Source organism: Paramisgurnus dabryanus, chromosome 3 (genome assembly GCF_030506205.2).
Source record: "Paramisgurnus dabryanus chromosome 3, PD_genome_1.1, whole genome shotgun sequence".
NCBI lineage: Eukaryota > Metazoa > Chordata > Actinopteri > Cypriniformes > Cobitidae > Paramisgurnus > Paramisgurnus dabryanus.
The window spans coordinates 20,586,220-20,601,008 of NC_133339.1; the positions used below are offsets into that span (position 1 = coordinate 20,586,220).

The window sequence follows — 14,789 nt, forward strand, 5'->3', positions numbered from 1 at the left end:
TCAGTTCCTTCACTTTCTTATGTTTTTGATTCAAAAGCATGTTTATGGTAAATGATATACTACCAATATGTTGCATTTTCTTAAATGACTCGAAAGTTAATTTTTTAAACACTTTACACATTACATCATTTATATACATCACTACAATTGCACATTACCACAATGCTACATATTTTTGTTGGGTCAGATTAACGTGAAATTTTAATTTTATATGTAGTTCAATACTCAAAATGATTTCATAGGTTCATACAATTAAAAATTATACTATACTAAACAAAATAATCAAATATGAAATATTATTATGTATACCAAGTAAAATATTAAAATGATGTAAAAATATAAGATATTATTTCACTACAACAGGGTGTAGTCTGTATTAGAATAAAATAACCGACTTGTTAAACATTCACGCAATCATTATTCAATCGATTTTGTGACATGCAGTTTGTAAATTCCTATACAATACTGCCAAAATAAAAAAAAAGGACGACTTAGGACACCAATGACAAAAAACTAATCACTACCTCTGTGTTTGTTGCAAAGTTACTCTGGCATTAAATTTGCCTAGTAACCTCTTTAGCAGTTCATTAAGTTTTTTAAATAAATAATTTTTAAGAAAGTTAAAAAAACAAACAGGATTCAAAGGGACAGCAATGTTTAATGATTAATAGTCACAGTAATAGATTGCTCAAATAGCGTGTATTGCACATGTGCACACATATATGCACTCTATATACACGTGTGTAGCAGTTAGTATACACACTTTTGTATTGTCGCAACATGAAAGCATTGAAAGAACACAATAAATCAGGGAATGTGGTTTGATAATTTCAGAACTTCTGCATACTGTATCAATATGACCAGAAGATAGACAAGTAAGAGAGAGAGAGGGAGAGAAAAGATATAAAAAAAAATTAAGTTTTAAAGACCACAAATTGAAACACCCAATCACAAGTGATGTAAGAATGCCAAAGAAATGAAAGGACAGTGGAAGAGACACAACCTCTCTTTCAAAAAGTCAAAAAATATACAAGCACTCTTTGAACCTCGACGATCATAGGTCACTACATATACACAACATATGAATCAATAAATATACATATTTACTGAATAGCAAAATATGTGGCAGAGACAATAAAGCTATCTTCCATGTCCATCTCTTTTGCACATCTTTTACAGAGGTTTCCCGGTGTCCATCGCGAGGCCCTGTTTGATAAAATCAATAATCATACTGTATTACATCACTTTCCCTCTTTATGTACTGCTCAAACCGACATACCCAAAGAAAAGGTTTAGGTCTGAGACCAGTATGTCTGCCGAACATCCAGAAAATGATATAAAGGAATCAAAAGAAAGACAGAAAAAGCTTTCACCACCAACTGCACGGTCAATAAACAGTTTGACACCATATAGGGTGAAGATACAAAACTATGCACAAATGGTTTGTGATTTACATCCACACATTAAAAAACCTGATCACAGTAGCTCCTGTTTCAGACAGCACACGCCACGGCCACATAGAAGAGGGAACGTCTCTTAGTGTATATTACAGTATCTAAGTACAGAGGCTAGCGTTAGCCCATTTTTCACAAGGTCTTGATTCCTGTCCGAAAAGCCAATCTGTTTAGTTCTTTACCATGCAAAGACAGGCGTACTGTACATCCCTTTGATGTACGCATACGTCTGTAGAAGAAATCGGGGCACGTGTGCTCCAAACTAGAGATGTTAAGAAAACAGTTTGGTACAATGATGATAAATAACAATGAACAAGAGACAAAATGAACAAAAGGAGGTGATGTTGTTAGTGTCGAAACACACAGAGCAAAACGGTTTAAATTTGTTAATATTTCATCACAACCAATGGCTAGATGACTGTTTTTATGGCATTTTTCGTCGCTCACTTTTGTGATTTGTAATATATAAAAAATGTAAGTTATTGCCCAGAGGCTGAGGCCATCTATGAGTACAGACATATGTAGATATCTAGTTTTTTTAATATAAATTTACAATGAGACGAGCATTGATCCGAAAGCAACGCAACCCACCTTCAGCAGTCATTTCTGACTCCAAATAAATAAATCAAACAAGAGCAGAGTCAAGAAATGTGCATCAGATTTGTGACGATTCAACAACAGGGCATCAATGAAAACGCACAATGAAAACGCAGAGAGCCGAAGTTGACGAGAGAGTTTACACTTAATTCAAATTAGCGGAGATAATTCGCTTCGCATCTAATGCCTCAAAATTGGGGTCTGAGAACTGAAGTTGGATTCGGACCTGCAGTACAGTAATAGTGCAAGATAGTGCGTCTTATTAAAAACATGCTATTCAACTCTTATATACGGGACTCTCTCAGACCAGATAGTGACGCGTAAACGGAGGGAAGCCTTAAAAGGTGTTGACTTTAAAACACAAAATTGTTTTTCTTGGCTGCCCAAAGGATGCAGCATATAGAAAGGCCCCTGGTATACACAGTGAAAATGTAATAATTGATCAGGATAATAAAACGCAATTGCATTTTAACCACAAGTGCAGAACAGATTAACCAGATTTTGGCTACTAGTTGATAAATGATACTATTAGTGTGGTGCAAAATAACATTATGCACATCTTAAGTTACTTCAAACGACAATGAATATCTATCCAATGGCTTTGCTGAGCATTTTAGTGTTACGAAGTGGTAGTCACTCTTATTGCCAGAAAACAAAAATAAATTCCTGTTTGTTGTTAAATTCTAAAAAATAAAATAAAGGAAAATGCCAAATGCACCACACAGTGACAAAAACTCAACATTATCGGTAATATAGAAAGCATCTGTACCACAACTGTACATTCTTTATCAGAGAATACTATAACTCATAACATAATGAACACTGATACAGAACTCGTGTTTGTTTTCTTTTACATTTTTGTACAAAAAAAGGAAATGTTGTTAATAAAATAAAAATCCGCCAACACTCTCTCGCCAATGGAAATAAAGAAAAGAGTTGGTAAATGAGGAGCAGGGGAGCCAAAAATAAAAATAAAATGGACAAAGGAAGGTGACGTAAAAATCAAGTTAAAGAAATAATCAAGAAGTTGGTCACGACACTGTCAGTGTTCCAAACAATCACGTCATGTGCCAATCTACAGCACACGACTGAGAAATAAAACAATCTTTACATTTCTTTCGTTCGTTCGTTCGTTTTGATAAATGTAAAAAAACGTAGCAAAAATGAAAAACATGTACATCCCTAAAAGCAAAAAAATAATGAAACGAAAAGCAACTGGGGCGGAAAGAAAGTAAGATAATTTTGTGCTCTCCAAAGTCATGGCTAAAATTCGTCTTTTTCTTGAAAAATTAAGGCAAGTTTAAAAACAAACAAATCGATGAAAGTTAAGTCTGAGGATTTGTGATTCGTTTAGTATTGGTGTTTGAAATATTTTCCTTAGTAGAAAAGGCACCAAGTTCTTGAAAAGAAAGTCTTTTGTGAAAACGTTACCGCTATGTCTATCCTCCTTCTCCAGTGAAAGTCGCTTTCAAAGTCCGTTCCTTGTATTTTACACCTTCTGTCATAAAACCGATGGGCTATAATATTTTTATGTATCGTGTTTATGTTATAGCAAAGCCGTATGTTCCAAAAAAGGTTTCTCTGAGGATAAAATGATGATAAAGTCTAACCATCATCTTTTAATTCCTGTATAGGATCTTTTATGTACAACCACAGCTGATAACAAATGTTCGATTAGGGGGATATAAAGTATTTCTATATTTTGTGTATGTTCAAATGTGTATACAGTACACATTAAATTACATACTGTATATATGCTTATAGTTATATATATATATATTTATATTTTCTCATATGTTTGTGTGCTTTTCATAACAGGATACTATACAGATGATCAAGTATACCAAATAATCGACACGGTACAGTGTAAACGAGTGTACTTGTCTTTAAAAGAAGGGGTATTAACACAACAAAGGGGTATTTCCTCTGTGGGTTCTTTTGAATGAGTGTGTTTTGTGCTGAAGTATTTTTGCTGCTTGGTGGCTTTTTTGGAACTTTGTACATTTCTTATACTTTGTACAGAAAACAAAGCTTTTTTGCCATCCTCCGAGCTGACAACATCCCCGTGCTGTCGTTTTATTCTTCCCCTCCTTCTCTTCCTTTTTGCAGTTTCTTCTTTACATCCCCAGTCCGAGATGAGGATAAAATAAAACCAAGGCCTCTCTTCGAAAGGTTCTCCACTATTCCAAGTCCGTATGGCTGCAGACCAGAGACCTCCAAGTGGGAGGGGCTTAGGTCACAAGCAGGTGGATACTTCTGAGTGGGAGGGACTTATGCAGCCCAATCCCCACTCTAGTGGTCCTGTAATTACCCATCATGCCCTGTTGTCCCCTTTCGGCAACAATTTGCTATGCATTAACCTCAGAAAATCGTCAGTGGGTGGACTGTGTCAGTCAAGCACCTGGAAATGAGTGAAGGACCGAGGGAACCAATCGAAGAGCTGAAGGAGGAACATGAGGCGTGACGTCAGGGTGGCCAATGCCAAGCAGGCGTGGACGTGAAGGTTGGAGCAGTGATGTACTCTCTCTTCTACAACACAGGCTCCTCCTCCATTGGCTCGTCTGCTGACCTGAGAAAGGAACGACTGGTTAATATTTACAAAAAGGCTTAGAGATTTGTCACCTGTCTGTGAAATTCAGTCTCATAAATTAATAGCGAGATTAGATACATTTTGATTTCACATTGATTTTAATAATTGACATGACCTTACTCAGTCAATTTTAAAGATATCAAGGTTATATTTTTACATATTTTCTTAACATTTTCATACAAAAAATTATTATAGCTGGGTTTTTACAATTTTTTGCTACTGATTTCAGTACAGTCCTACTTTTCTTGTTCTAGTATAAGACCATCCTGGTAGACACATAAGACCAATTTAAAAAAAATGAAATTTAAACATCATCTGAAATTTTGATAAATACGCTTTCAATTAAAGGTATAATTGGCTGTAACAGATAGGACAAAAATATGGAACCTGAGGATGCAAAGAAATTAAAATACTGATAAAATCACATTTAAAGTTGTCCAAATGAAGTCCTAAACAACACATATAACTAATGATAAATAATTTTTTGACATTTACGTTAGGAAATTTACAAATTATCTTCATTGAACATTAAAACGCTTCCTTTGGCATTAAGAAAAATCTATAATATTGACCCATACAATGCATTGCTACAAATATACCTGTGCTTCTTAACTCTTTCACCGCCAGCGTTTTTAAAAAAAGTTGCCAGCCAGCGCCAGCGTTTTTCATGATTTTCACCAAAGTTTAATGTCTTCCAGAAAATGTTCTTCTTTAAATATATAAACATACAATATAACAAATGAAAGAACAGACCCTCTGCTTTCAAACAAAAAAAAAACCGTTTCATCCTACCTTTAGTGGTTCTTTTGCAATCAGCTTTTGAATATGGGTAGGTTTTTGCAAAAACACCATATTTTGAGCAAAAAGCAGAGATAATTCCATTTTTATGACGGACTTTTCATAGAGATCCCATTCAGAGCGATCTTTAAACAGACACGGACATGCAGCAGCTTGCCATAGGGCAATACTTCCGGTTTTAAAAAGTTGCGGAAGGGCGCCACCTGGTGGATAATAGCAGTATTGCGGAAAGACGGAAAATCTCTTCATTGGCGGGGAAGCGTTTTCTCTTTATTGACGAGATATCTCGTCAATGGCGGGGAAAGAGTTAAGAAAGGTTTTGTCCTGCAGGGTCAAAATTGAGGTGCAGTACCTGCTGCTTGTTTCTGTAGTGGCGATCTGATCATTGTCCACAGTAAGAGAAGCCATGGCAGTCAAAGTGTCCGCCTCGTCCTTTTCTCTCCTCTGAGCCTCCAGTAGAGACTGGCCCACAGTAGGAGCTAACCTCTGCAGAGATGTCCAGTGCTTACCTACACACAAAAAAGAAATTTAAAAAAGAAAATCAGTCCTTTTGTTTAGCATTCACATTTAAGTAAAGCCCGAAGTATGGTTAAAATTTTACGCGTATGCGTGGGTCCGCATACATAATTTTCGAAGAGTGCGTGCATACTGTACGAGCATCGCTGGAATTTTTTAAACCCTGCATACAGAACGTGTAGGTCATGCATGTGTGTACAGGAGTATGTAGGCCACGAGAGTTATTGCAAATTCATCATTGCACGTGTTAAAGGATTAGTCCATTTTCTTAAAAAAAATTCCAGATAATTTACTCACCACCATGTCATCCAAAATGTTGATTTTTTTTCTTTGTTCAATCGAGAAGAAATTCCAGGATTTTTTTCATTTTAATGGACTTTAATGGACCCCAACACGTTACAGTTTTAATGCAGTATAAAATTGTTAATTGAGTTTCAAAGGACTCTAAATGATCCCAAAGAGGCATACGGGTTTTATGCACTTTTAAACCACAACTTCTCGTCTATCTCCGGTCCTGTGACGCGCCAGCGCGACTTCACGCAATACGTCATCACGTCAAGAGGTCATGGATGCCGAATGCAAAACTACGCCCCAGTGTTTACAAGTGTGGAGAAAGAGGACCGTTCCGATGTTGTTGTATGTGGAATGATACTAATTAATATCTTTGTGTCAGTTTATTGTTTAAAATGGTTTGCAAATGTGCGTTTCATATATGTAACACGTGACCTTTCAACGGCATTACGCAATTGCGTGAGGTCGTGCTGGCGCATCACAGGACCGGAGATAGACGAGAAGTTGTGGTTTAAAAGTGCATATTTTTATTTTTCTTGTCAAAAATGACAATCGTTTCACTAGATAAGACCTGTATGCCTCGTTTGGGATCATTTAGAGTCCTTTGAAACTCCATTGAAAAAAACTGTTAAGACTAGAGTTAAGTGTTAAGTGTTGGGGTCCATTAAAGTCCATTAAAATGAGAAAAATCCTGGAATGTTTTCCTGAAAAAACATAATTTCTTCTCGACTGAACAAAGAAAGACATCAACATTTTGGATGACACGGTGGTGAGTAAATTATCTGGATTTTATTTTTAAGAAAATGGACTAATCCTTTAAGAGTCAAAAGAACTATGCTTTGCAAGGCTGTGCGTTCGACTATACCCAAGGCTTAATACAACAATAGATATTCAAGGCACTACACTGTTTACTATGTGAGTTAACATAAAAATGTCAAATAAACATATTCTTACTTTGTATCTCAATGACTTTCTCCAGAGAGGCTGTGGCTTTTGGACACGGTTTCTGTTGAAGCACTGTCAGTGGTAAAGCATCCAACTGCAACAGACACAGAAACACAGTTAACATGACTTCCTGGAATAACTCATTCTGATTGGTTAATCACACGACTAATCTAGGCAACTTTAACAGTGCTATTCATCATTTTTTTTTATATTTGTGACCCTTTCCAGTCTATGAAGACCACGTTAAAGTGATTTACTGTTTTCTTCATAAAATCTTACATAATGTAAAGAATATTCTGTGAAAATATAACCTTAATTTTAGCAAAAATCGTGATTGATCTATAGCAGAAAAAAAGTTTTGTTTACATCATATATGTGTGTGTGAACTTTGTATAGATAAATGCACACACATGCATGTATATATTTAAGAAATATTTACATGTGGACATTTGTATATTTATGTATAATTTATATTATATATAAATATAAATACTTAATATTTAAATATATATTTTTTCTTAACATTATACATGCATGTGTGCATATTTATATATATACATAATTATTATACACAGTTCACACACATATATGATGTAAACAAAAACTTTTTTTCTGCTATAGATTAATCGCGATTAAAAATTGAATGCTTTTTGATGTTTCAAAATTTGATTATGAAACTTTAGCTGGATTTTACAGACAGGATCACTTATTATAAACCCCTGTAATTTTTTTATTAAAGTAAAACAGAATCTTCAAAAAATACTTTGTATGCATACTGCATATAGTGCATGCTGAATCTGCCATGTACAAATTCATGTTTATTTTAGCAAACACCATAACTGGTGCATTTATTAAAATAATTCAAGCAGTAGAATACGTATAAATTTGGATCTATCCGATATGTGCTGCTTGCATGGGTGTGAACATTTGACAGGCACCTCATCTCCCAGCAGTGCAGCAACACAGGATTCGGATGCGTCACAGATGGCAGTAAGGTCATGACCTCCCTCCAGTGCCAAAACCACACGGCCGCCGGCCAGCTTCATCAACTGCTTAGTGAGATGGCCGAAACCTACACAAAGTGCCAAGAGCATGCTGAGTAATTCATGAACTATAAACACTATAGGTACCAGGCAAACTATAATGGTACCAGACAACAGTGATGGAAAAACGGCATTATAAATAAATGACGTTACTAACGGCGTTGCTTTTATATCAACGGGTAATCAAACCAATTACTGTTTCCCCCTTACAACGCCATTGTCGTAAGTGACAATAAAATGCTGCGCGTTACTATAATTGATCTCACTAACTCAGTAACTATTTGTGAGAAGTAACTAGTAACTATAATAATAATATGTCCAACACTGCCAGGCAATGACATAAACTAAATAACAAAATGGTCTATCAGAACGCAGTATGTACACTGAGTCTAAATGGTTTAATACAATAAACTGACTACATTTTGAGAACATTTGTATAATGTAAACCATCAAAGAAATCAGGTAACACAAATAGTAAAGTACAGTAAAACAGCACATCAAATTACATTTGGCGGTGACGTTGTATCCACCCAAAGGAGACTGGTGGCCCTCCACAGCATCAAATCCTGCAGACACCAGCACCACATCTGGGGAGAACTCATTAGCTATTGGCATCACAACAGTCCTATAGGAACACAGGACAGGAAACCTATCATTTACAAGTTTGACATTTTTCCTAAGGAATTTTTTTTATCATAGTTTAAATAAAAAAAATCAAGACAAAAGACTTGTCCTTACCTGAATGCTGTTAAATACTCCACATCACCCATAGGTGGCTCCACTCCACCTGTCCAGGCGATGTTGACATTAAAGCCAACTCCTGGGCCCACACCCACCTACAGAAAATCCAAAGAAACAGTTAAAAAATATAAACGATTCATCTTTCAAAAATTTTTAATGTAGTACAGCTAAAACTGTCACCTCTTCAGGAGCGCCGCTTCCTGGGAAAAAGTTGCCATCGTCATAACGGTGCAGGGAAATGTACAGGACATTTGGGTCATTATAAAATGCCTGCTGGGTTCCGTTTCCATGATGAATATCCTATGTGATAAAATATTTACAATGTAGAAAAGCATGTCAAAACACATCATCATATGATCGAATATTCAAAATGGAATTTAGAAAAGATTTTTCTTTCCACAATCATCGAAAATGACAATAAATTGAATCAGAACAATAATATGGTTATTAAATGTGAGGTGTCACATGACAGACATTTGTGTATCTTGCACAAAACTCACCCAGTCCACGATCAAGATCTTGCCCACTCCGAGTTTCTGCTGAAGGAGTTTGGCAGTGATGGCCACGGAGTTGAAAAAACAGAAACCCCTGCAGATAGACACAGAGACATTAAGGATCTCACGATGAACATCAGAACTTTTTGGTATTGTTTCAGTCAAAGTCCTTTACTGTCGTATGCTCATGCACTTTAATCCAAATGAAACGCAATCTATAAGCTTTGCAGATTTTTTTAAATCAAAATTATGTGATAGAAACAAACTCAATATACATAAACTAACATTTGTGACCCTGGACCACAAAACCAGTCATAACTCGAACGGGTATATTTGTAGAAATAGCCAAAAAATACATTGTATGGGTCAAGATGATACATTTTTAATGCCTAAAACCTTTAGGATATTACGTAAAGATTAGAGATGCATAACGATTAATCGCGAATCTACAGAATAAAAGTTCATATATGTGTGTGATAACTTTGCATAGATAAATGCACACACATGCATGTATATATTTAAGAAATGTTTACATGTACATTTGTATATTTATGTATAATTTATATTATATATAAATACTTAATATATAAATATATATTTTTCCTTAAAATTATACATGCATGTGTGCATATTTATATATACATAATTATTATACACAGTTTACACACATATATGATGTAAACAAAAACGTTTAATCTTCTTTGGATTAATCGCAAATAATCGTTATACATCCCTAGTAAAGATCATTTTTGTAAAAATCATTCCTACTGTAAATATATAAAAAATGTATTTATCATTAGTAATATATGTTTCTAAGGACTTAATCTGGACAACTTTAGAAGTGATTTTCTTTATATTTTGAATTGTTTGCACCCTCAGATTTTCAAATAGTTGTATCTCGGTCAAATATTGTCCTATTCATTCAGCTATCAGATAATAAATCTCAATTTAAAAAAATTGACCCTTATAACTTGTCCAAAGCCAATTTGAAGCTTTTTTTTATTATTTATTTATTTATTATTATAATAAACATACTTGTAAAACATAGGTGAAAACAATAATGCAACATTGAAGAAAAAACAAAACAGAAAGCCATGGAAAAGAAAAGGAAAATCCAGGGGTTGCCAATTTGAAGTTACAGGGCTCCTAAATAGTGAAACTTACATGGCAGTAGATTCTTCAGCATGGTGACCTGGAGGACGGACCACTGCAAAACCATTCTGCCAATCAGAAAACAAAAGTTAAAAAGGCACAAACATTTTGTTAAAAAACAAGAAATTCATATTTTAAATGCCATAAAATAAATAAATAATATACACCTTTAGTTCCCCGGCAGCTACTTTAAAAGCCAGCTCGATGACGCAGCCCACTGCCATTCGCACGGCACCTGATGAATGCATCTCATTCCACACGGTGTCACTATCCACCTACAGGGCACATGTCAAAAAATTATCAAAATGAAACCCTATTTACTTATTACAAGTAATGTGCACACATTATATAAAATGTTACATATTATTATTATGTCTGCTACAATTATATCTATATATTCAGATTACATTATAAACCATTTTCAACTCATGATCTTACTTTAAAATTCAATTTTTTTACAATCCAGTCAAATCCAAATAAAGTCCCACCTACATTATTTCACACTGAATATTCGGTTTTGATTTTAATGTATATTATATAAGCTACATGTTTTGCAGAGCCAATTCATTTACATAAATGCATTTGGCATTCGCTTTTCTCCAGTGTTACTTAAAGTTTATTCAATTTATTCATTTTGATTAGTATCTGTGTTCCCATAGACCCAAATACTTCCTTGTCTTGTCTAAAAGGTGAGCTGGATGGAAAGATGACTGGGCTTAACTCACCCCAATGCCTCCACAGGGCAAAACAGCGTACATTTTCTGACTTATTGGACCTATACACAGAGAAAAAAACAGTAAAATTAAAAGTCTATTCGTAGGTGTTAAATTTCCACAGTGTTATGTTTAGGCTCACATCTGTTGTTCACACCTTATCATCTATTTAGGTAATTACATAATCGGTTATGCTAATTCAGTCTCGGCGGTGACGCGACCATCATCTGTCTCGCTGCTCAACAAAGATCGTCCAAGGTCAAAACGTTCTTCACATCCAACAAAGTGAGTCTTGTGGAAAAGTGGAGGTGGAGGAAATATGGCGAACGACAACTCTGTCCGCAACTGAACCTTCTCGCCCTCACACACGCACACACACACACATACACAGACTCTGCTGGTGACTCAGAAGCGAGGGTGGGCAAATGTCTAGGACATAAAAATGTCCAGGCGTCTGTCAGAGGAGGTTTGCTTAAGCAACGCTTCAAACCGGAAATGTGGACTGAGGACTTAAATCGTGACATTACACCGCAAAAACATGTTTAACAGCTGAGAGCTTCAAAACCCACCTAAAAGCTTCTTGCTATCCAGTTTTTGTCTGTTCAGGGGGCTAGTGCCGTAGAGAAGCGTGTGGTACTCAGAGTGCACTGTTTGGATTTCGTCTAACGTGGCCTTTCTTCCTCTGATCCTCTGCGGACAAAGAGGAAAAACATTTGAATCACATTAATACATATCTAGTAAGTGTGAAAGAGGAGTTTTGAAACATGTTTCAATGGTGTACTTGAAAAGATGTAAAAAGAAAGCCATTAAATCGTATGACTAACCTCATTATTTAAGTGAAACGTGGATGACATACCAGAACATATGTGCTATTGACTCATAATAATGAATGTTACGTAATAAAACATGCTAGTCAAAAGGTGTACTCCAAAAGGCCACCTGCTAAGTGTTAACTGCTGAGCTTCCTGCAGATTGCGCTGTTAATTTTAGCCTGGTTTTCCTTCACCCCGCCAGCAGGTGGAGTACTCACCTCACAGCGACCCAGCAGGCCCGTTTCCTGTAGCCTGGACCAAACGCTCTGAATGCGGCCGGCGTGTTCGGGGTGGATGTTTGTGTTCCCGCACATGCACTGATGCTTAAGCATGAAGGTGTCGTATACAAGCCCTGTGAAAATGAAAAGGTATAAAGTATTAGTCCGAATAAAATATTTATAATGGCTGAATTGGTAACACACATGTATAACATGAATGCACTGTAAGGGGCTCAGGAAAAGTGTCTGCCAAATGCATACATGTAAATGTAGGTAACAGTCAGATTAATTTTACAGTTTGATTGATTGACCGCTGCCTGGCATACCTGTCGTAAAGAGATGTTTGATTGGCGGCTCACTAATGGGTGCTCCTTTAAGACTAGACGTGACAGGGGATGACTGCGCCCTTCCCAGGGGTCTGTGGGGCATTCCTGTGATGGACAAAGATGCCTGGAACACATTCAGTTGCTGCACGTGCTGGTCCAAATACTACGGAAGGAACACAATTCAGATCACTTCAGTTTAATTCAGATCAAGTTCTGTTTGTTTAGATTAAATCAGTTCAGACAACTTTAGTTTAATTCAGATCAAGTTCTGTTTGTTCAGATTAATTCAGTTCAGATCACTTGAGTTTAATACAGATCAAGTTCTCATTTGTTTAGATCAATTCAGTTCAGATCACTTTAGTTTAATTCAGTTCAAGTTCTGTTTGTTCAAATTAATTCAGTTCAGACCACTTCAGATCAAGTTCTCATTTGTTTAGATTAATTCAGTTCAGATCACTTGAGTTTAATTCAGATCAAGTTCTGTTTGTTCAGATTAATTCAGTTTAGACCACTTCAGTTTAATTCAAATCAAGTTCTGTTTGTTAAGATTAAATCACTTCAGATCACTTCAGTTTAATTCAGATCAAGTTCTGTTCGTTCAGATTAATTTAGTTTTTTAGATCACTTCAGTTTAATTCAGATCAAGTTCTGTTTGTTAAGATTAAATCAGTTCAGACTACTTCAGTTTAATTCAGTTCAAGTTCTGTTTGTTCAGATTCATTTAGTTTTTCAGACCACTTGAGTTTAATTCAGTTCAAGTTCTGTTTGTTCAGATTAATTCAGTTCAGACCACTTCAGTTAAAGCAACACTATGTAGTTTTTTTTTACCTTTAAATAATGTCTCTAAAATTATTTTAGTGATAGAACAACTTTTAACTGGACAAATTGTACTGTTGCTGCAACCTGAGCAGCCTCCTAGCTGCTACAAGCACACTCTGAAAGTGGCGGTGGAGGGTAGGAAACACAGCCCCACCCCTCCCCCTGTCTGCAGAAGAGTGTCTGATACCAGGCACTGTTGCGCTTTTCAATCACATGGGGGAGCTGTAGGTCATTTTTACATGGAAACTACATAGTGTTGCTTTAAATTCAAATCAAGTTCAGTTTGTTAAGATTCAATCAGTTCAGACAACTTTAGTTTAATTCAGATCAAGTTCTGTTTGTTTATATTAATTCAGTTCAGAACACTTCAGTTTAATTCTGATCAAGTTCTTAATTGTTCAGTTTAATTCAGTTGAGACTGCTTCAGTTTAATTCAACATCAACTTCTCTTTTGTTCAGTTGAATATTAGATTTAATTTTGGGATTCAGTTACTGTAATATTATTACACAATGCAATAATATTTAATGCAATAATAATTTCATGAAATAATCATTCATAATTATAACTGAATCCAAATGACATACATTTATATTCAGTGTGAAGGTTTATGAATTTTAATTTCATTTTTTTTAAGAGCAGTTTCAGCGAACATGGTGAATCAGGAATGCAGATAACAGTCACATCACTTACTTAACAGCACAACAGCTTATGACATCTGATGTATAAAATGTCTTATTTTAAATCCAGCAGCTTAGGTGTATCAGACATCATCTATTGCCAGGAACAGTGTGTGATTGTATATGCATGCTTGTGAGGAACATCTGGACCATCTCACAAAAACCTTTGCTTTAGAGTCCCCTGCAGTAAACAGCCCGAGTCTGCTTTACATCAGATGAGCGAAAGAGGCTTCAGAGACGGTGGCTGATGCAGTACAACGTGCAATGGAAACACATCTGACGAAGGATTTTTTTTAAGCAGGAGGGACACATTTTTTGCACGAAACCTTGAGGCTGAAGGTTTGCCAACACGCGCGCACACACACATATACCCACAATCCCCCGTTCTCGCCAACTCCCTCTTATTCATTCAAGACACCAAAGCCATGCCGCATTTCTGTCTCTCTCTCACTATGGCAGGTGATGGGAGCTCAATTTGTATTCAGGACACCAGGGCAGACAAGCGAAGGCATTCACACACACTCCGAGCGTGTGTAAGGATGTAGGTTGGGGTGTTTTAATAAGAAACGAGCTGCGAGGTCTGCGCCGTCTGACCGAATCTT

General features: G+C 36.0%; 1 protein-coding gene across 6 annotated transcripts in view; it reads right to left on the reverse strand.

The window, feature by feature from the left end:
- Positions 1-638: 638 nt before the first annotated feature.
- The window catches only part of hdac5 (histone deacetylase 5), a 74,681-nt gene continuing 60,530 nt past the window's right edge, over positions 639-14,789 (reverse strand). For all 6 annotated transcript variants that reach the window (XM_065277777.2, XM_065277776.2, XM_065277774.2 and 3 more), the window contains 14 exons: positions 12,691-12,853; positions 12,365-12,498; positions 11,904-12,024; positions 11,347-11,396; positions 10,789-10,896; positions 10,634-10,689; positions 9,476-9,563; positions 9,156-9,275; positions 8,973-9,070; positions 8,741-8,859; positions 8,130-8,263; positions 7,201-7,285; positions 5,792-5,948; positions 639-4,620 (listed from right to left, as the gene is read on the reverse strand). In XM_065277777.2, the coding sequence (XP_065133849.2) occupies positions 4,581-4,620; positions 5,792-5,948; positions 7,201-7,285; positions 8,130-8,263; positions 8,741-8,859; positions 8,973-9,070; positions 9,156-9,275; positions 9,476-9,563; positions 10,634-10,689; positions 10,789-10,896; positions 11,347-11,396; positions 11,904-12,024; positions 12,365-12,498; positions 12,691-12,853 (1,473 nt within the window). In that variant the 3' untranslated portion in view covers positions 639-4,580. The remainder of the gene's footprint in view (positions 4,621-5,791; positions 5,949-7,200; positions 7,286-8,129; positions 8,264-8,740; positions 8,860-8,972; positions 9,071-9,155; positions 9,276-9,475; positions 9,564-10,633; positions 10,690-10,788; positions 10,897-11,346; positions 11,397-11,903; positions 12,025-12,364; positions 12,499-12,690; positions 12,854-14,789) is intronic.